The 23,954-nt window shown below is 31.8% G+C and overlaps 1 protein-coding gene across 2 annotated transcripts; it reads right to left on the bottom strand.

The window, feature by feature from the left end:
- Positions 1-5,148: 5,148 nt before the first annotated feature.
- On the bottom strand, positions 5,149-23,134 carry LOC134266090 (C-type mannose receptor 2-like). 2 transcript variants are annotated; one of them, XM_062748323.1, is made up of 16 exons: positions 23,034-23,134; positions 22,598-22,767; positions 18,397-18,435; positions 18,046-18,203; positions 17,661-17,710; positions 15,622-15,722; positions 14,178-14,315; positions 13,919-14,032; positions 13,392-13,531; positions 11,573-11,675; positions 11,060-11,298; positions 10,768-10,936; positions 8,024-8,287; positions 7,137-7,307; positions 6,119-6,274; positions 5,149-5,796 (listed from the first exon to the last, which is right to left on the bottom strand). In XM_062748323.1, exons 1-16 carry the CDS (start codon positions 23,120-23,122, stop codon positions 5,600-5,602), a joined length of 2,298 nt encoding a protein of 765 aa, XP_062604307.1. In that variant the 5' UTR covers positions 23,123-23,134; the 3' UTR covers positions 5,149-5,599. The 2 variants fall into 2 exon arrangements, with proteins under 2 accessions (XP_062604307.1, XP_062604308.1); XM_062748324.1 differs by having other exon boundaries at positions 5,149-5,793.
- Between the last annotated feature and the right edge of the window lie 820 nt (positions 23,135-23,954).

The following is a 23,954-nucleotide window of genomic DNA, read 5'->3' as shown; positions in this document are numbered from 1 at the left end:
CTTTTGCAGCGAAACATGGCAAAGAGTTCTTAGTTGCACAGGATGCAAGTTTCTGCAAATGAAAGGCCACATCCATTTGAAATAATTAAGAAAAGATGAAATTTAGTAGGTGAAAGCTTCCTGGCATGATGTGGATTCAGTTTTACTCAAATCATGGACCTAAGGGATAGGGAGGGGCAATGGTGGCTTATCTCATTTTTCCTGGGAATACATTCTCATTTATGAAAAAGTATCCTTAGGAAGTGTAGATTTAATGTACTTCAAATCATTACCCCAGGGGAAAGTATGGGTCCACACAGAAGAGTGAAAGTTTACATAGGATTATATACCAACAAAAAAATCCAGAAACAGCAAAGTCATGATTTGTCTTAAAGTAGAAGAATCCTCATAATTATATTGAAGCATCATTACTAAGGTAGTGTAAATACAAGTTTGTTTTAATCATGACCCTATGTTGAAGAGAGGGGCTACAATAAGTGATCCATTGCACCTTGGAATATTTAGGAAAAATCGAATCTTCTTGAGAACAGCAAAGAGATATGATTAATCATACTTATAGAGAAGGATCAAATTCAGTTTCCTGCATATCATGACCCAAGAGGAAATAAATGGGTCGAGAATTGAATAGAAGAATGTTTGACAAAAATAAAGTTTTTTTTCAAGACAACAAAGTCATAATTAGTCATATTTATTAATAAGCATTTTAGATATTATAGATTCATATTTTTTTTTCAAACCTTGTCTCAAGGTGGGAAGGTACGGGCCAAAATGAGTGATCAAAGTTTTCGGAGGGATATATAAAGGAAAAAAAATCTGCTAATGAAGAACAGAGTGTGACAGTATTCAGGTGAGGGTTGTGTTTCATGGACTTCTTGTTTCATTTGTGGAGCAGGCATTGTTTTTTGGGGATCAAGGTGAACTTAAAAGATAACACAATTAGAGGAATGATAAATTTGATAAGTGAATTCCTATTTTTGCAACAGTGAAGTCTTGTTTAATATATATGCAAGTATATCTTGAAACAGGGATGCAAATGCATGATTATCCGTTGACTTTTGATAAAAGTATTCTTACAAAGGATTCTACAATTTTTGAAGTAAGGTTTACTGTTAAACTTATTTTTTAAATGTTCTTCTAGTACAGTTAATTCTCGATAAACCGCCACCTTTTGTAATTTAGAAATCATGGCGGTATAACGAATTTGGCGATGAACTGAATTTTCCATCTTTTAGGAAATAAGACATAGAGTTATCGTTCTTAGAAATACCATTAAGCGTTTCTATTCTTATTATCACTTGTACATGTGTATAAACATATTTCTATATTTGAAAATACTTCAAGTAAGTTTTTTAATGTACAATTTTGCTAAAACAAAATATTCAGTTATGAAATTAAGACAAGTACATGTGTATGTATGTAAATCTGCACGTTTGATATTGAAAAAAAAATGCTGGGTCGATCGTCGTGATATATTGCCTATAGTACGCAAAATAAGTTCTTGAATTATTGTTTATGAAATCATTGTTAATGAAACGTTCACAATTTCTGACTTATAATTATTTTTTAAGCAAACTTTGAATTTTTTTTAAAAGCAGAGATCATCAAAATGATATCGTTATCGGCGTACTTTGCAACGACCGCTTTCTTGGCGAAGCGTTGAATTATAAATGATTTTATTAAACAGAAAACAAAATTATTCTAACAGTTCATGTTAAAATTATTGTTTATTTAATTAATTTACTTAATTGCATGTACCTTGACTGGCTTTGCATGCTTTACAACAGGGATAGCGTCAACCAATTAGCCGCGCTTCACTGACCACATGCACCTGTGGCGGTATTATCGAGATAATTGACACTTAAAAATGGACGTTTGTTGTGAAAACAGGGTGGCGGATGGCGGTATGCGAATTTGGCGTTATAAAGAGAATTTTATATAGCAGGAAAAACGTTCTTGGGAAATCATGGCGAAAATGGCGATGAATCGAATGGCGATAATTCGAGAATTGACTGTATTTAACATTTTGATTATGAGTAATGGAAAAGATTATCTCTGTGAAACAAATTTCTGAACAGTTTACTAGGAATAACACTGTTGATTCTTAAGTATACTTAGACCGACAGTGTCTACATCGAATTAGTTTTAGTTTGTTGAAAATAGAATTATTAATATAGTCAAGATTTCATAAGGATAAATTTCCAAGTTTTAGTACAATGGTAGTGAATGCCTGAAACTAATGACAAGTATGTCATGCATATTTTTAAATTACTTCCACTTGTATAAATGTATTTATGATTTGCATGAATTTCCAGTATAAAAGTGTGTAAATCCATTAGTCTGTACATATTTTCACTCTAATTATGGATTGTACTACAGTTTATATGTTCCAATATGGTGAAACTTGCATTCTGTGATAATATTAGAGAAGTCAATGCATGTTGGGCTGTTCCTGCAAGAGGATTTATTTTGTTGCTTTTTGTATCCACTGTACCAACATGAAACATCAATGCTATGTTTACCCAGGAATATTTTTTTGTTTGATTATTTTCAACAGCACTTTCAGAAATATATACATTGAATTATCTTTTTGATAGTTGGATGTGTGAAAATAAAGTTATAAAACTGTTGTTGTTAAGAATAGTTGCTAGTAGATACTTGCCATCCGAAATTAGTACTTAATGCTAAATGCATTTCTGACTCCAAAGATTAATTGTTTTCACTGGTAGAGAGGTTTAACAATGTTGTTAGGATTATATAAATATAATAATAAGTTCTACTAATTCTGGTTAGTCTTTAAACCCATACAATTTACTCAGTATAATGAAAGGGCTTTTTAAAAAAACTGAATATGGTATATAAATATATGTCGTGAAAAAACGTTCTTTTTTTCTTTCAAATGAGTCCAAAATTTTTGTCAATCACACATATTTTAATTTTTATTTTTTTGGACACTGGTGATATTACTAGCAACTATTCGTTGTTTTTTCCTTGTGTGCTTGAGCATCACCCTAACATGCCAATAAAAGAAATGCCATAAAGTTTCCTCTGTTATTTGATTACTGTGTCGTGTGACAAATGCCATTCTGGTGATTTTAATGTTTGAAATGTTTCATTATTTTAAAAAAAGGATTTTATATCACCATTTAGTTAATCCTCTATTAAGTCAATTTTTATTTCTATCCAGCTTTTAAGAAGGGGATGGGGTTATACTCCGATGATATATACATGTAAATATATTAAAGGAGTGACTAATTCGGTATGTCAGATTTTTAAAGTCAGTTGATCTATGCAGAACGATTAGGCATCAATTCAATGTTTCTACAGCATAACTTTCTTTAATGTACAGAAGTATTAGGACCCAGTATTTTTTTAATATGTTGCTGAAACTTTTGATTTTTTAGAACAAATTATTTTAAAAATTTGTTATTCCGTGTGGCCAATAAAAAAATGTTTACCATGATTTAAATTAAAGGAGAAAAAAAACCCAGAAACAACATTCATTGCAAATGGTTTCCAGTGCTACCTTAAATTTTCTTGGATCTTTTTCTCGACGAACTTACGAAATGATGACTTTCAACGAGAATGCTGATATTCTTGTTTCATGAACTTGTTTGTCAATAATTTACTTTATTATATGATGGAATAATTTCCATCTCTCTGATTGGCTGAGATCCAACTATGTTAGAAAAATACTACGTTGTATTGACCTGCACGTGACGTTCCAGGTCAATACAAGGATTTATTTCCTCTACATTGATCTAAAAATAGATTGGGAAATTCCAAATTAATACAAATTGTTTTGGAAAGTATTTAAACGACTATGATTATTTTTCACGTGAACAAAACATAAGCGAATATATATTTTAGGGTGAGGGTGGTAAGAGGGGATACAGGAACACCCTCCAACACTTTCACTGAACATTTTTACTTTTTGGCAGTCAGTTTTCCCTGATAATACTCCTTCCTTTCAACATCTATCCTATAAAAAAGACTGACATTATATATTTTTTCATGGCAACTAAAATTGATTAAAAAAAACTTTTCAAATTGATACGACTTGTAAGGTTTATTCACATGTTAATTCTGCTTCTCTCTTGTATATGGCTAGGACTTAATAAAATGCAAACAAGTAATGAGATGTACCATTTTTTTCAGTGAATCATATAATAAAACAATTATTGCTGTATTTTCGTCAATAATTTTACTCTTGTACAATAATCACCTCGCCCTTCGGGCTCGGTGAGAAATCATTCATACCTAAAAAAAAACAGCAATAACTGTATATTGTTTTAGAAATCATTCATACGTAGAGGATGCTTTTACCTATCGAATCAACTGAGATATATAAATTTTATATGCAGGAAACGAAGGTATATTGCTGCAAAAATAAAGGAAGATGACGATAGAAAAGTTAAAAGTCATCACGTTTATCATGAGAAGGATATGGAGATAACGAACGGTATTCAATATCAAGTCCATAAAACTACAAAATAGGAGAAGAGCAAACACGGACCTCCGAAACATCAGAGGTGGGATCAGGTGCCACGAAGGAATAAGCATCCCCTGCCGACCGGTCACACCCGCCGTGTGCTCCTTGTCATGATCAGGAAATAACGGAAAACTCCGTCGTCAATTCAGTGTATAAATAATAGACTAACAATTAGTATGAAGCCCTTGTTGATTTTAAGTTAAGTGACTGACAACAAGGTAAAAAAAGAATCATATCTTGTATAAATGCATAGGTTTCTGTTGACAATTAACTTTAGTTCTTTTTGAGGTTTTGCAACAAAATTTTATAGTATAGGTTATACGTCTTTGAAAAGATTTATATTGATTTTGAGACCGAACGGTTAGAGATTAGAAATTGATAAAAATATATATTGCATACAAACCTTTCAGATAACAACTTTAGTTTTCTGTAAACTTGTGCAGGGAAAGTAAAGTTAACTCATTTCCTCAACTTAAAAAGATCCTTACAGGCCTTGAGGCTGAAAGACCAAGATGGAATTTTTCCAAAATATCATTATTAAAGAAAATATTTAAAGTAACGCACTTAAGGTTTTAACTTTGTCATGAAGATTACATTGTTACATGTCTTTAAATAAGCAATAATTGAATATAAACGTGAGAGAAATATAAAATGAACAGTTATACTACACGAATTTTAATAATACTGTCACACATATACATCAATTTAAGCAAACATGATATTATTACATGTATATAGTTTTCATCTATATTTCCTTTACTCAAAATCGAAAATAAAAATTACATGTATTGTTTTCATGAGCTTTTAATTTTGAATACAATTAAAAGTCTTTTTTTGTGATATGATATCATCATGAGCTATGATTTCCACACTTGAACAAATAAGAATTCCAAAAAGATCTCTATATCCTACAAAACAAATATTTCAAGAGTCCCTTGGAATTTTGCTAAAAATTGTTTTTAAAAAATCACTGAATAATTCGCACTTTGAACTTGTCACTTCCAAGCTCTGCATCCATTTTCGTGGTAGTTTGTTTAACATCGGATTTGCATCCAAATTTATAAAAACTTGTTTCTCTTACATCGGAGAATAAAGCAAATAAAGGTATCGTTATGATTCACTGATGTAAATATTTCCAGAATCCTTACGATACATAGCATTTTCAAAGCCGGATGTAGTTTCTGCTGTTGGTGGAGTGGTGACTTTTTGTTTCTTGAGGATGTAGACGATAGCCACCAAACCAAAACCCAGAAGTAGAAGTCCCACCACTATACCGACTATAGCAAACGTGAGTTTGGATATTTCTGCTAAAGTTACAAACAATCACAAATGACATAGTCCTTTAATAATATTTTATTTTAATAAGTTTATATAAGGTACAAGAATCTATTAGTGTCAAGGATTAAAAGAAAATGATACAAAAATGGCGTATTTTGATAATTCAGATAAAATTTTTAAAAAGTTTATTTTATTATATTTTATAACCGATTTTCCAATAATAAAAAAACATAATATTTTAACTACAGAAAGATCAGGTTATTAATTTTGTTCTGAAGAAACGTTTACCAACAATTAAGTAGAAAATAATTTAAAGCTTTAAAGCTTTCGATCTTCGTTCTTTGTTTTTACCTGTTTTGTCTTTAAACTCAGCTAGTGACTGGATAATACCAGCACTGGTTGAGGTGTTGTTGTCAGAACTTGTAATGTTATCAACATAGGGCCCGTATGTAGACTGGATATATTCTGTAGTTGTTACGCTAGTTGTAACTTCTGCTTCAGATGAAACTAGGAGGAAAAAACTATGTAGATGTTTTTTTTTCAATGTACTAGTAGTTATATGCATAGCTAAATTTTCATTTTTTTTTTTTATTTATTCCAAAATTCAAAATAAAGAAACATTAAAACTAAAAATAACAAGTTTTATTTTTGTATATGATATAAAATCATAAATATTTTGATATGTTAGCTTTAAGATAGAAACAAAATATTTGTATTACCCCACGTCAAAATGAAATCAGGATATACAATAAAATGCATTGACTTCATAAGGATATCGACTTGTTCCTTGCACTTTGTTCTTGGTCGATATACTTCTCTTTGGAGTCGATATACATTTATTTCTATAATAATTATTTCTATAATATCACGACAAATCACAAGATACCATGAAACTATTGTTTTGCTAAATACTGCATGGGGTACTTTCGACTTTCCGTATATTCATTGATGATTTACAGTTAGAAATTCAAAATCTAAGTTCAAACATCGGAGTCTTCAATGTTCACAGCTTAAATTCAATCTAAGAAGACCTCTGTGTCATTGCTCTCACTCCATGTGAGCTCCAAAAAGTTCTGGACAACATATTCCAATATTCAACACGCCGGCGATTTTATTCTATACAACAGAATCTAGTTCTCTACTTCAACCAAAAAGGCTCCAATCCTGCTGATACTTAAAGCTGGCGTCGAGGTGAAGAACTTATTAAATATTTTAATCATACAATCATCTCGGAATTCTCTTAAGCTCTAATTTTAAACCTGGCGAAAGAACATCTTATTCTTGCAGGAAAGGACGACAAGCTAGCATATGTCCGATAAGCTCAACCCCAGTACAGTTCCCAAACTCTTATAAAAAGTCAAATTATTACCTTCATCCCTGCAAACAAATCCTCGACTTGACCCACAATAAACATCATTCCAAGTGCCGGTAGTAGCCATTTCCACGCACTCTTGCCTTTGGCTGAAAAGACTGTCACTGGGTTCATTGGTATTCCAGTTAGTATAATCGACGCTACTTTTGTCTGACCAATAGAAGTTTACTAAAAAGATGAAACATTAATGTATAAACTGTCATTTGATTAATTTTGAATTCCCCGATTGGCACTCATCCTTACAATGCCAATGGTCCTCAGTCAACGCGTTTCCATTGGTCCTCTGGCAAATTACATTTGATAGGTTATTTAGGGCTTGCTTCTCTGGCCGAGAAGCACAAATTAAAGTTTTCATACATAGTAAGATAATGTAAGCAAACAGGATTCACTTGACACCTCAAATTTAATGCACTTGCTTAGTACAAATTGGCTTAACGCAATTAGTTGAGAGATAAGAAAAACAATCAATATTTTAATTTTTTTTGATAGACGTCGCAACAGACAGGCCATGAATATTAATTGAAATTTGCCATAGGACAAGCCAACTGCAACGTGTAGACTCTGGAACCCTGGTATTTTAAGAATAGATGGCAGTAAATACAAAATTTACAACAACATCTTGACTAAAAAAACCCTATGTCTTTCACCCAAAGACGTATTGATACATTGGGGGGGGGGGGGGGGGTATTTAATCAGTAAGTTTTTTAATCAATTTAGATCATAAAATATTGAAATGAGAAGTATGGTTAAATAAGTTACATGTATATACTTTCACTTCAAAGATTAAGCAGATTATTTTTGAACAGTAATTTACACACATGTATACATATATATTTAATTTCACAACTTTTTAAGAAATATAATTCATTGTGACCAAGATTAACCTTTCCCGATTGGATCTAATGGTAATCTTCTTCTTGAAAGTCCAATCCAAAAGGAGCTTGTCGCACCCTGACGGAATGCAAACTCTCTGATGTGTTCCATCTCGACGGTTGAATGGATTGAAGAAAGAGTCATGCCAAGATTTTGACACATACGCTGTGCGTCCATCCACGATCCTTTCTGCTTTAATTCTATGTAATAACATGCTCCATTCAAAGGCATGCTTGTTTTTGGACACTCAGTAGGCGCTGACAATGGCAGTTTTCCTAAAACAAAATTCATGACCTCATATAAATGATAACTGTGACGTCGACAAACGTAATTTTAGACTTGATCCCATATCATTTTAAAGCCATATATGGCGTAACTGATCAAAAAATATATTTTTGAAAAATACAAAATTAAGTAAAGAAATATAGTTAATACATTTAAATTAAAACTTTTCATACAATTCTGAACACGGAGAACACCTCGTTTCAACTAATAATACGATTTTATCTTCTCTGTAATGTGTTATTTAAATCTTTTGTATTTTCTTCTGAGTCGGAGAAAATTCTGAGAATCCAAAATAAATTGTGATATCTTTATAACGCAATTGACTTAGATTTTGTAATTTACGGAAAAGTTCTATCTTTATATAAAGTAATGATACAAATAATAAGTTATTATAATTCTAGTCTAATACTTTTCATTATACATACGCCATATATGGTTTAAAATCTTGCAGAAGAAAACAATTTTCAGTGACTTTTTGTTCACTCAGGTGACCTACAAGATAAGACCATCGGTCGTAAACTTTTGAACATTTTCAGCTTCTTCTCTGCAAACAGATTTTAATTTGGCACATATGCATTTGTCAAGGGGAACTGTGAATTTCATTGCAAAACCACTCAAATTAATGCACTTTATAAAAAAGCAGTCAAATGTTTGCATGATTGTAATCATTTTTTGAAATTTATGGCCCTGGGGTCAGGAGGTTATTTACTATATAGTTGCATTGAAAATTTTTCTCTTCCTGGGTATTAAAAAACTATTTTTCCATGTCAGAGTGCCCTCTTGTAATTTATATTCTGATATACATTTACATATATCACATTCATTTAAATAAATTGTGCAGGTTTGAACAACTTGAAAATATTAATTTAATAATATAGTGAAAATTTTTTCAAAACTTCTCTGGTTTATATAAACTCTTACATATCAAACGCTATAAATTTAATGGCCCCATCAGGGGTTCGTTTTTTTTTATATAGTAAAATATTATTTCTTTGAAAATCTTTACTTGTTTATAAAATTAATATTTATGATGAGCATGCCTCTACCAAATTGTGATTTTTCTTCTGGTGTTAGGGTGGGGCTCTAAATATAAAAATACACAAATTCTTTGAAAAAAATTAATTAAAAGTACAAAGATAAACTTCTTAAAATTGTGAATTTTATGGCCCCAGACTGGTTTAGATCTATAATATAAAAATACATCTTTGAAAATCTTCTCTGAAGAAGATTGATCTTGAAATTTTTATGTTGTTTTTTTGATTATATAGAAAAAACATTGCTCCTGGGTATAAAGATATGACTAATATAGAAAATTAGAATTGTGAATTTCCACCTGTTTTGAAAAATAATGAATTGTTTGAAATCTCTCCTTGGTATTAATCAAATACTTTTGAAAAGCAAGGATGCCTTTTCAAAAATTGAATGTGTGGATCTGTAAAACAAGGGTTCATGTGTGACAACACTTTATTGATAATTTATTTGTTGAAATGCACCCCTACCCTGCCTATGGGTATTAAAAATAAACAATGTGACATCTTATGATGATCAAAATTGTAAATGTATAGCATCTGGCTTAAAACATGCAATTTAATCATGGAAAGTTGTTGCATAATGCTCAGGTGACCTATAAGGCGGGTTTTTTGTTAAACAAGATAAGACCATATACGTTGCCCAAACAGATTTTAATACATATGATTTGTCAACAACTGTTATTCAACAGAACACATAAAAATAAATGTCGACATTTTTTTTCTGAAGGTTATTTACTACTTTGTTGTTTTTTTTCAGTTTAAAACTATTTTTCCATGTCAGCCCTCTTTACGTTATATTCTGATATACATTTACATATATCACATTCATTCATTTGTCAGGTTTAACAACTTGAATATTAATTTAATAAAAGTCAAAATCTTGCAAAACGGTTATGTCTTCATATCAAACGCTATAAATTTAAGATTCGTTTTTTTTTTTATTATATCTTGAGTCTTTACTTGTTTCAAAATTAATATTTATCAGAGCATAATATTTTTCTCTGATAAAAAAACTCAAAGAAAAAAATTAATTAAAACAAAGAAAACTTCTTAAATTCCCGACGTTAGATATAAGATAAATTCTGAAAGAAGATTATCTTGAAATGTTGTTTTTTTTATGACAACATTGCGTATGAAACTAATTGAAAATTAGAGCCACCTGTTTTGATTTAGTAAAACTGCAAAGTTGAACTCTGAAAAAGATACTGTAAAACAAGGATATAGACAACACTTTGATCATTTATTTTCTCACTGACTTAAAAATAAACAATGGACATCTTTTTAAAAAGTCTATTACCTAGCAATTTAATATTTATCAAATATCAACTTCTTATTGGGAATTATATGTAAAAGATTTTTGCAAGAATGTTTCACTTGAAAGAATTTGTTATTATGCTGGCAGAATGTTTAAATATTACAGAATAATGAAATTAAGCTACCTAAATTCTTTTCACACAAATAGGGAAGGTTAATTTTACAGGAACTGTCTTGCCATTTGTTGTCATGTGATAAGACGCACTCCTCGCCTGGTCTCTGAGAGGGTTCCGACTGATTCCAGTGAGTGTAAAGGTAGGGTAGACCATTACTCCATTGATACAGGTTTGAAGTCTAAATATAGAAAATAACTGAGTAATGTCAAAAAGTTAAGTGTTTCAAAATTGGAATGCATTTGCTCTGTGAAATATGTAAGAGAAAGAGCGATATGTTGAGGTTCGATAAACATAAATGTACATTTGATTTTCTTAATCCAATCCAAAATGTAGTCATATTAAAGTGTAGTGCAATGGCTTGAATGTAACCAAATTCATAAACAGTGGAAATGGCCGCTAGTGTTCCATTGTCAAGTCTGCAGTGATGATCAGCTGATTTCCAGTCCAGTCTGATGTCATTGAAGAATCGATAACAACTTTGTCTGTTCTGTACGTAGTTTGGGGGGCACTGTGACGTAATTTGCTTCGCAATAGAGGGATCTATGGGATGAAAATGAAATATTTGTTTTTATTCTATACACATCTAATCATCTTATCAAATTTCGGAAGTGTTATTTTTTGTTACCATTGGTACTAGTATTTTTGTACCAGGAAAAAGTGAATACCGTGATATATTTTTCTTTAAAAAACGATAAAAAAGAAACAAATCAATGAAGAATATCAATTAATAAAATTATTTTTTTAAAAAAGAAAGAAAAGTTATCTGATATATATTTATTACTATCATATTAACAATATAACCCAGTATCCGTACCTTTTAGTGTTTCACAGATATAACCTTTATAACGAGAACAGTATGCCGTTTTCCACTTTCCAATGTCTAGCGCATATTGACTCTTCATTTCGACACATGTTGCCTAAAAAATAAAAATGCCAATACACTATTGACTACTATGTTTATTGCATCACATGTAAATGTATTTTCATAATTTTGTAAATTGATATCACAACATTGTATTTATTTGTATGAGGTGTGAGTTTTTTCATGAATATTGCTGCCTAATAACTTGGAAAACATCAGGAGAACTAAACGAACAAGCTGATGTCTAATTCAGGGAAGCTGGAAAATAATTTCATAAGGTGATTTCTGATGGGTCTACATTGTGCTAAACATTGAATGCTTTGTCCATTCGATTACATACATTATCAACGACCCTTTTTACACTATATAAATCATTCGTGATGAATTGATTTAAAAACAAAGTAGACTTACTAGCTCATGTTACTGATATCAAACACAGCCGCTTCTTTAACCAGAAGTCTCTAATGAAACTTTAGCTCTACTGGTTTGTATTTTATAACAAAGGAAGAGAAAAATAACACTTGCACTTGAAATTATGCAACAGCAATAAACAGAGTGTTTGTCTTTGGTTCAGTCGCTAAAAACTGTTGGCGGAATAGCCTTTTGATAGAGATTTTACCAAACTTTTGTTTTTAGTAACCATGGCAACATCACATTTCAATACAAGAGGCCCACGGGCCTTATAGGTCACCTGAGTATTGTGTAACAACTTTCAAACAATTAACTTTGTTTTAAACCAGAGGACATGAAATTCACAATTCACAATTTTGAAAGAGGCACCATTGCTTATCATAATTATAAACTTAGCATGCTTACTCTGTTTACTTAATACATAGAGGTATATAAGAGTAACAAAGAGAAAATGCACTTCCACTTCATAACCAGTTTTGCACCTCACCCCAAAGGAACCACTGACCCTGGGGCCATATATTTCAAAAATTTGCAAATTTTATCATAAAATGGTTGATTAATACCAAAAAAAAAAAACAGATTTCAAAGCATTAATTTATTTTCAGACTATGTAACCCTCCTCCCCCCACTCCACCCAGGGGGGAATAAAAAATAACCAGTTTGCTGGATGCACCTTTCTTCATCATAAATATATATACTTGGATCATTGGCATAAAACCCAGGAGCAGAGAAGATTTTCAAAGAATTAATGTATTTTCACTATATAATCTATATAGCCCCTTCCTAGCACTAGAACCCCTGAGCCTGGGGCCATAAAATTCATAATTTTGGAAGAGGCACTCTTGCTCATCATAACTATGTACTTAGTCAGTTTGTTTAATACCCAGGAGCAGAGAAGAAGATTTTTAAAGACATAATGCATTTTCACTATGCTGTAGCACTGAAACCTCTGACTCCGGGGCCATGAATTTCACAATTTTGGTAGAGGAATTCAATGCTCATTACATTCATGCCAACAGTTTGTCTGCTTGATGTCCAGGAGTAAAGAAAATTTTTTTTTAAAGATTGCAATAATTTTGGTGGTTTTGGCCCCACCCCTCAGGCCCCAGGGGGTCGGGGACCATAAAATTCACAATTTATGTTCCCCTTCACCCATTGATGCTGTATACCAAATTTGGTTGAAATTGGTTCATTGGTTTCAGAGAAGGAAATGTTCAAATGTTAACACACGACAGACGACGCACGATGGACGATGACGGACGAAAAGATAGCAATAGGTCACCTGAGTAACTCAGGTGACCTAATAAAATGTCACAAAGTACCAAGAATAGAAATACGCCAAATATTACAAAAAATTTACCGAATAACCCCTAGGTTCCCTGAGATTCCAGTTTGTGTAGGTTATTTCTTGATTATTTTCCCAAAGATATTTGTTGGCGAACTTCCTCAACCCAATCCATAGTGTCTGTTTTGTCTCCTTCAGCAAACTAATGACAAAATCTGAAATGAAGAGATCGATTCTAAACAAGGATAAATTGTAAAAGTGTTTATTGATTAGGTTTGATATAGAAGCAAAAAATATGAGAAAGGATTACATATATACATGTATCTGCTGAATCAAGCTCTACACAATACTACTAGCTTTTTTAATATCCATTCTTTTGAAGTGCCCTGTTTCTTTCCAATTCTAACTATACACTCTCTGTTGGTTTAACTACATGTAGTACGTTTTGTGTTAACAATTTACATCCGAACATTTTTTATTGCCTTGCTAAAGAGAGGAAAACAAAAATATACTAGTAATAAATTAATTTATATATATAGTTTTTTTATCATGACGTTCAAATGAAAATTTATCAGTTCTAAGAAATTTCAAGTAAAATAAACCCTGTTCTATCTGGTCTCTGATGGATAATAAGGATGCTCCGTTTGTTCTATTGCAATCAGATTGGGCATTTGACCATGATTTTTGGACATCCACCACTTTATAACATTTACTGCCTGCACATAAATAATTTATTATTAGTTAACATTCAATTTATTTTCAAAAAATGATTATTCTTTTCGCTAAATGTAAAATGAACAATCAATTTAAAAACAGTATAAATAAGGTATCTTCAAAATGATATCTTGAATATTATCGTACCGAATGGGGATGGGACAAATTCTGTAGGGCATCCACCTTTTATAACAGAAGTAGAGGGTTGACTCGATTTGCCGTTATTTCGTTTCTTACAGACATATCCTCCTAAGGTATTTCCACAATTGTTATCATTCCAAGCTCCTGAAACATCATATATATTTAACAGCTACTGACACTTGATAAAGATAATGCAAATTCTATTTATATTTTAAAAATATGAGTGAATGTCACCAACACAAGAAAGGCTGCTTTTGACACATTCGATGGATGTTTCTAAAAACTGATACTGCAGCTGGTATTCATTACTGTGACGTCATAATGCAAATGACATAACAATGTCGCCTCGGGAAATAGAGTCCTCCCTCGGGGAACCATAAATTTGCTATTTCCCTCGTACCCATTCCATAACTGTATAATGTAATAATCTAAAAATCGTGTTATTACATTTTGCGTTGATCTCGACGCAAAATGTAATAACGAAAAATGTAATAATCCAGGTTTATTACATTTCGCGTTGTTATTACATATCGCGTTGTAACAATGATTTCTGCTCCGCCTTGACGTCAAAATCCATTTTGTCGTCTCAATCAGATTTCTTTACTGCGCCTAATTTTTTTTTATTGATTTCCGTATTTCTGATCAAATTTTAACAAACTTGCACAAAATGGAATCAAAATTAAATTGAAAAAAATATACACATAAATAGAATTATTTTCGCTTTTATTATGGGTCCACCGGGAGTTTCAACGTTGGTGTTACATATTTTCAATATCTAATTTCGAGACTGCGCCGGGTACCCCTACCACTGACTCATTTATATACCATTGAAGAAAAGAAATTTAATATTTGTAAATTATTTCTCACTTTTATGATCTATAAATGTTTGTCAAACGTATACGCAAATTTTTCCGAAAGACGTTAATTAGAAAGAAAAATATACACAGTGTCTCAATTATTTTCGAACAGCCCTCGTATACATCTATAAAAGATCCATCCTATTCCAATAGATCATTTACAAAAATTATATCATTTTCAAACAATTTCTTATGAAAAATAGGTTTTTTTTACCTATCAGGATATTTTTTTAATCGAAAAATAGTGGATACATAGAGGCACCTGCTTCTGGTAATGGTAGTTTATTTTTATTTTATTTATTTATTTTTTTTTTATTTTTTTTTTTTTTTTTTGTAAAATATATCCAGGAACCTTAAACTTTTGTCCAAAACCTATTTTTATGACTTTTTTTCTAAAGGATGAATTCTCCTCCAAAAAACTATTTTCTTTATAACTAAATCTAAATCTAAATGCGAGTTTTTACTTTGTAGTTTAGCAGCTTTCAACTATACAAGCTTCAGGGACACATTAAACTTTTTAATACTAATCATATCAAAACCAAAATCCGCAAAATCTAAATATAATGTTTAAAAAACACTTGAAAGACCCTCACCTGCACTTATGTGAGAGCAATCTTCCATTCCAAGATAATTGTTAGGTTCATCTTTTTTCCAACGTATGAAATCGAGTGGTGTTCCATCGGTCCATGCAAATCTTCAACAATTTTCATTCATTATTAGTATATTATAAAATTATGTATTCAATCTTTTAAATCTGAGGATATCTCTGTCATTCCCTATGATATCTACTGTATATGTAGCTTTGAAAACATGAACAAGAGCACCGCTAATCGGAGCATCCCCTCGTGGCAGGAACTTCTCCGGTAACGATATTGTCTCCATACAAAAGAGAACGTCTAAAGAGGGACGTTAAAAAAGGTACAATCATATACTTGAGTTTAAAAATAAAGTTTAGTAAAATAAAATTGCTAAACTAATTCAATTTTTATCAAAATTATCGGGGGGGGGGGGGTGTTCCAGTGTCTTGGTGGGGCATAACATGCATGCATGTATGTACATGTACGTAAGTGGTCACTCTCCCTTATTCCTAGCAGAGATATATCACGTATGCTTTCAGTAATTTACCTACCTATGTATATCTCTGAGTTACACGCAGTACTTTGCATTTTTTTTCTCTCTCTGTCTTATAAACATTAAGTTCAAAAATGCATGTACATTAATTAATTGCCATATATTTGCCCCATACCACAATATAATACTTATGTATATATACATTGAAGAGTCATACAGTATGTCTATTTTATGTACATGTTTATATAGGTTCATGTATGTCTAAATGTTTTGTTTTGTTTTGGTTTTTTTGTTTTTTGTTTTTTCTTTTTCTGTCATATATTTTAGAGAGGGGCACTGAATTGTAATTAAACATATGTGAAATGTTATCTGTATACAATCTGAGAAGCTATATTTCTTCATAATGAAAAATGACAATATACCGGTATTGAGAGGACATTGAAACTTGTGAAATGTTTTATAGCTTTCAGAAATTACATGCGCCTCATATTGTAATTTAAATAAACAGACACCTGTGGAAATTTGGTCATGAAACCGTGACGTTCTTCGAATGATTTCTATGGCACGCCAAATTCACAAAAAAAGAGCTTAACATAGTTTCACAGTCATTAAACTAGGTTTATCGGTTGTAAACTATAGTTTACGGCCTGTGAACTATAATTAACAACGTTAATCTATATTTTACATCTATAAACCATAGTAAATGCGATAATCTATGTTTCAGAACTGTAAACTATACTTAACACTGAAAACAATCATTTGCGATTGCAAAACATATATTATCTGATAAATACAGTTTCACGATTTGTAAACTATGGTTTACAACTCTTAACTATATTTAACGATCTGATAAATATAGTTTCACAATTTGTGAAACTATGATTAACAACTCTTAATTTCAGTTCACGATTGTAAATTAAAGTTTACAGACGTGAATCAAAATCCATTGTTAACGTTTTATTACAGACAAATAAACTTAACAACCGTTAAATATAGTTTTGCAGATGAAAAACTATAGTTAACGAATTGTAAACTATAGTGCACGGTTTGTAAACTATAGTTTATCAATTGTAAAACTACACTGTGTTTAGCTCATTTCTGTGAATTTGGCGTGCCATAGATTTCAATTACTCAGCGTCATATCATCTGCAGAGCTGTAGTTCTCTGCTTTAATTGAGAACATTCGGACAGATAAAACAGATAAAGCTTTATTTGTCCGAATTGTCTCAAACAATGAGCTACAGCTCTGCAGCTATCAGCGTCAGAGATGACACTTTAAATTCATATAGACTGTCTCAAACTATGCACAATAATTTCATCATATACCAATTAGCAAATACAAAGTAGAACTTACTGAATCGATTCAATCAAAGCGACCCGAATTATCCAGGTTTATCAAAGGTGGCAGAAAATAGGTTTTTTGCTAATCAAAACATTTTTCATTCATATTGAGCTGCTTGTAAAATGTACACTGGAAAATTTTAAATTTTCTCTACAGGTGTAACAATACCATAGCAGAAAAGATATTCCTACATAAATTTTATCTCATGTGTAGACATACCCAGCGTTCGATGATCGTACCAAGCCTATCCACAAGCCTTTGGACGAAATCTGAAAAAAATGGACACAAAAGAAATTTTAAAAGCAAAAAATTGTCTTTTATATGATTTATAGAAAAATAAGAGTCAAGTATGGTTTTTTAATATAAATTTTCAAATTCATTTATATTTTGATGTAAAACATCATCTTGAAATACCAATTACACATGTATTTTACATAAAATTTCATGGTGATTTACATCTTAATACAGAAAAAGAAAACGCTTGATGATGATTTGGAAAAGGTTATGCGATTATTAAGGAAGAAAATCTTTATAAAAATTTGCACACAAGAAAATGTCACTAGTTTTAAGAAAAGTAAAATATTTAGTTAATTTAAGAACTTACGGCAGTCACAATACTAAGTTCTTCTTCGCTGTGAATGCTTGCTAACTCGGCACCCTTTTCGCGACAGCTACGCTGTGCTTCATAAAAATTTGATTTAACTTCTGTTACGTTGAAACAAGAGTTATTCAATCGAACAAATTCCTCATCGTCGCATCTCTCTGTGAAGCAAAAGCTACTTTAATCCTTGCAGAACAATAGCAACATAATACTGAACAAATAAATATGTAAGTTAATAGTTAATATTTAATGAAAGTGTGCCTGATCTGATTATTTATTCATTAATTATTTACACGTTAGTATATCTATGACGATCCGACATACAAGTTAACCTTCAGAGTAGAAAAGATTTACCCAAAGGTGGAGGCTGATAATCATCCTTTACCAAAACACCTGCAAAAAATTAACATAATTAATAAAAGAGCTTGATGAGTGTACCATCATGGATTGCATTCTTTCTCTGAAGACAAGAAAATGGAAAGATAACAATAATATTTCAAAAAAAGGACTTTTATATTTAACTGCTACATGTACATTGTAGCTGTTAAAGTTTAGCAAAAAATTAACATGATTAAAGAAAACAAGAGGCCCATGGGCCACAACGCTCACCTGTTGCTAGCATAAAAGCAGAAATTAGTTTATTATTGAAAAGTTTAAACCAAAAAGTAGTCCCAACCATTCCTTAAAGGAGAGATGGAATGATTTGCACAAACTTGAATCTACACTACATGAGGATGATTCCATATAAATATGACCAGTTATGGCTTTGTTATTCATGAGAAGAAGATTTTTAAAGAATTTTCCTATATATTTCTATGTAAAACTTTGGTCGGCCATTGTGGCCCCGCCCAACCTACGGGGGTCATGATTTGAAAAAAATTTGAATCCACTCTACCTGAGGATGCTTCCATATAAATATGATCAATCATGGCTTTGTTATTCTTGAGAAGAAGATTTTTAAAGAATTTTCCCATATATCTCTATGTAAAACTTTGATCGGCCATTGTGGCCACCCCCTACCCCCTGGAGTCATGATTTGCACAAGTTTCAATCTGCACTATCTGAGGATGCTTCCTTATAAATATATGACCAATCATGGCTTTGTTATTCTTGATAAGAAGATTTTTAAAGAATTTTCCCATATATTTCTATGTAAAACTTTGGTCGGCCATTGTGGCCCCGCCCTACCCCCGGGGGTCATGATTGGAATAAACTTGAATATACACTACCTGAGGATGATTCCACATGAGTTTCATCCTTCCTGGCCCAGTGGTTCTTGAGAAGAAGATTTTTTAAAAATGCCATTATTTTTTCACTAATTCATTATTATCTCCGCTTGGAAGAGGGCGTGACCCTTCATTTGAATAAACTTGAATTCCCTTCACCTAAGGATACTTTGTGGCAAGTATATGAAAATGTGAAAAGTTTACAGACAGACGGACAGACAGACAGACAGACAGACGGACAGACGGACGCCGGACAAAATGTGATCAGAAAAGCTCACTTGAGCTTTCAGCTCAGGTGAGCTAAAAAAAAAACAATAATCCAGTTTATTTTTTTTTTTTTTAGAAATTTCAAAAGCCTGCAAATACATTGTTAAATGTAATATAACCTTTCTCAGGTGAGATAATTTGAATACAAATAAATTATCGCACGTTTCTAACTATCGCATACACATTAAACTACATAGAGATTCCTTATAATTGCATTTATATATGTAAAACTGGTATTTGAACATACTTGAATCTACCAACACTTCCTGGTAATGCTTACATATTAATATGAGTAATCAAAGCTTTTTTGTTCTTGAGAATAGTTTAAAGATTTTTCTATACACATGTATTCCTAAGTGAAACTTTTATACCTCATGGGTGTCCAACCCTGCCTCTTTGGTCATGATTGAACAAGTTTGTCACTACACCACCTAAAGATGCTTCCATATTAATATGATAGTCAAAACTTTGTTGTTCTTGAGAGAAAGATTTGAAAAAGGTTTATTCTATACATGTATATTCCTATGTAAAATTTGGTCCCCAGTTGTAGCCCCTAGCTGCCCCCCTCGGGTCTTGAATATGAAAAATACACTATATAATGACAGTTTAACATTTGTTTCAACTTTTCTGGCTCAATCGTTCCTGAGAAGATTTTTGAAAGATTATACCAATTTTGCACTAATTCTTAATTATCTCCACATTTAACAAGGCGTGGTTTTTCATTTGAACAAATTTGATTTTTCTACAACCAAAGGACAGTTTTTGTCAAGTCTGGTTGAAACTGGTCCAGTGGTTATTGAGAAGAAATTGAAAATAATAGAGTTTAGAGAGGGACAGTCAGAGAGAGGGACGGACGCCAGCAAAAATGTGATCAGAAAAACTCACTTGATCTTTCAGCTCATGTGGGCTAAAATTCTTTAAGACCATGATTAGTAATAGAAATCTGGAAACATCCTCAGATAGTATAGATTTACGTTTGTCAAATCATCAGCACAGAGATGTAATTAATTTTTCTTTATTGAATAAATTTAAATAAGCTACGACTCATCAGTTTATACAAAAACATATAAATAAGGAATGACGAGAGTCTGCAGGGGGGGACCCCTTGTGTCCATCTGTCTGACTCCCATACACCAACAAATACAGAATGCATTCAAATTCTCCATTAATTATTACATGAAAAAGTACTATAGTACATAATACATGTATACATATAAATTAGATTATTTATTATATCGTAATTCCATTGCCTGGAGAATAAATTTTCTTAAACCAATTAAAACACTGAGATGAGTCATCTGGGATGGGGTCAATTTCTTGAAATTTAATTAAATAATTTCAAATACGTTGATTTTTTTTCAATTACTTGCAATTAAAATGCATTGATTTTAACAAATATAATAATTAACCCTCTATTACCTTGAAGAAAGTAATTAAAAAACATATTTAATGATTTCAATTACTTAAGTTTTCTTTCCAACAAAATTGAAGAACATATATGGGAATATTTAGAAGCAGCAATATTATCAAATTTGATCTTTCTCATTGTTTTGGGCAGTGTGTTATGCTGTATAAAAATTGTTAAGCATATAATTATTGAATAGACATAAGCTAATGCTAAATATTACTGGTACACATCATTATAAAACACCTTTTTTAGAGTTTTTACTTGAAAAATTAAGTATTTGCAATGTAATTGAAAATTCATGACATTTATGAATATTTTTAAATACCTTCAATAAGTTTTCATTGATAGCAAACTTAATTACAAAAAATTTCAATTTCATATACTTTACAAAATGTATTTACTTTCAGTAAATTTCATTTACTTATTTCAATTACCCCGGCTCATCCCCCATCCATATGAGTGAAAAACTCTCGAGAGGGACGTTAAACAATATATACCCCATCCATGATCTCTAAAAGTATTGAATATGGTAGGCATAAAGTCTGCAAAACAGAGTTAAAAAATCTATGAGTTATGAGTAGTAGTACATAAAAACAAGATGTGTTTGTGAAACATTGATGCCCCCATATGACAACATACAAAGCGAAGACATTTTTTTTTAAATGCACATTTAATATATTGGAACCAAAAGGTTTTCTCACTGAAAATACAATTGTGAAATATGAACGTAGGCAAAGGTCAAAGATCAAGGTAATTGGTATCCAATGAAAGTCTTGCCACAAAAAATACATATATGAAGTTTGGAAGCCCTAGCCCTAACCCTTCAAAAGTTATGGCCAAGGTTAATATTTTTAAAAGGTCAAAATCTAAGGTCAATGTCAAAGGGTCAAAGGTATAAAATGAATGATCTTGTCACAAGGATTAAATATGTGAAGTATGAAAGTGCTAGCCCTAGCCCTCTAAAAAGTCAAACTCCATGGTCAAAGGGTCAAAGGTATCAAATGAAAGGCCTTGTAACAAGGTTTAAATATGTAAAGTATGAAAGTACTAGCCCTAACCCTTTAAAAGGTATGGTCAAGATTTGCTTTTTGGAAGTAGGTCAACTCCAAGGTCAAAGTCAAAGGGTCAAAGTTCTTGGTATCCAATAAAGGGTCTTCTCACAAGAATTACATGGTGTACATATAATTACATGCGAAGTATGAGATCACTAGTCCTTAGCGTTCAAAAGTTATGGCCAAATTTACAGTTTTTTCATAAGTACAGAAATCTCCAAGATCAAGGTTGTTGGTATCAAATGGAGGTCTTGCCACAAAGAATACATATGTGAAGTTATAAATGTCCTGGTATCTACTGTTTAAAAGATATGGCCAAACTAAAAGTTTGAAATTTTTGTGTAAAAGTGGGTCAAACTCCAAGGTCAAAAGGTCATATTTGGTGGTACCCAAAGAAACGTCTTGTCTCAGAGAAAACACATGTGAAATATGAAAGTCATACATGTAGCTCCACTAAATCAAAAGTTATGGGAAATGTTAATATTTTTTGCAGACAAACAAAAAGACAGACAGAGAGACACGACAAGAACTATATACCCCGATACTTCGTTCACGGGGGCATAAAAAATATTCTGACCATTTTAAAAATAGTAAACACTTACCCTTTTCTACTTTGCATATGAATGGAAGTTTAGTAGAACAAAAGAGATCGTTAAACCCTCTGTTGGTTCGTCGGTACGTGGCGCAGTTCTCATATCCCTGCCAATTATCTGGTTGAGATGTCAGCCATTTTTTGTAATCTAAGGGTGTTCCATCTGACCATTGCCAATCTAAAGTATTAATTTACTTTCTTTTGTTATCGAAAATTGAATTTTATTTCTTTGCGAATATTTAAAATTTGACATATAAGCTTAAGGAAAATTAATATGATTAGATATATCCCTATATATATATATATATATATATATATATATATATATATATATATATATATATATATATATATATATATATATATATATGATTTCATTCAAATGACAAACTCAAACTTTTATCTCTTTTGCTCCTCTTCAGTCATTTAGCCCAATCCAGAAATCTCCCTCTTTTTCCCTGTCATTTAGCCCAATCCAGAAATCTCGCGCCGTAAGCCTGAGAAAAACAACAGATATTTTAAAATACCGATACATCTAATGCAGTAGATGTTGCAAGTTACTGTCTTAAAATAGAATTCTTATTGTGGAATCTTCATGCTAAGCTAGGACAAAATTTAGAAATGATGTTGCTTCAAATATCTGCTATAATTGGAAGCATAAAAAGTAGTATAAGCCGTCCCGATAGGGGAAGATTCTGATTGGCTGAGAGAAATCACTTGATTAATTTTGATTGGTTGAGGGGATAAGGGGGTCAACTGAGTGCAGTTCTAACCCTAACCCCCTAGCCCCCTAACCCTAACTAACCCTAACCCTAACCCCTTATCCCCTAACCCTAACTAACCCTAACCCTAACCCCCTAACCCTAACTAACCCTAACCCTAACCTAACCCTAACTAACCCTAACCCTAACCCCTAGCCCTAACTAACCCTAACCCTAACCCCCCTTAGCCCTAACTAACCCTAACCCCTAACTAACCCTAACCCTAACTAACCCTAACCCCCAACTAACCCTAACCCTTTTTTAACCCTAACTATCCTATCCCCTAAATACGGGGCGCTTACATTGTGTTTACATTGGTACGTAGGTACTACGTTTTTTTTATGGAGCACAGGTAAATGCGCCGTGTGCAAAACATTTCAAGAATGTGATTATGACGTCACTCATTCATTCACAGTCTAGCTTCATTTTTTGAAAACCTCATTACCAAAAACAAAAGTGAAACTAACACAGATTTTGATTTTTATTCAATTTTTATTCACAATGAAAAAAAAAAAAAAAATATACATACAATTTACATTTTCTGTTTCTTCTTCTGTCCCTTCTCACTGGTCAGGGGTAGTTTCCTTTTGGTTTCCCTAGGTTTTT

Source organism: Saccostrea cucullata, unplaced genomic scaffold (assembly GCF_032062105.1).
Source record: "Saccostrea cucullata isolate Sc308-1 unplaced genomic scaffold, CSIRO_AGI_Scuc_v1 ctg1678, whole genome shotgun sequence".
Lineage (NCBI taxonomy): Eukaryota > Metazoa > Mollusca > Bivalvia > Ostreida > Ostreidae > Saccostrea > Saccostrea cuccullata.
Note: the sequence above shows the minus strand (reverse complement) of the source record. Positions and strands in the feature narration are given on the sequence as shown.

Excerpts from the sequence above, each read along its gene's own strand:
- LOC134266090 (XM_062748323.1), bottom strand. The coding sequence starts at position 23,122 with ATGTATCGGTATTTTAAAATATCTGTTGTTTTTCTCAGGCTTACGGCG. Across the intron at positions 22,768-23,033 it reads AATGACAGGGAAAAAGAGGG|AGATTGGCAATGGTCAGATG; the intron begins AGATTTCTGGAT and ends AATTAATACTTT. Across the intron at positions 7,308-8,023 it reads ATTAGATCCAATCGGGAAAG|TAAACTTCTATTGGTCAGAC; the intron begins GTTAATCTTGGT and ends TCATCTTTTTAG.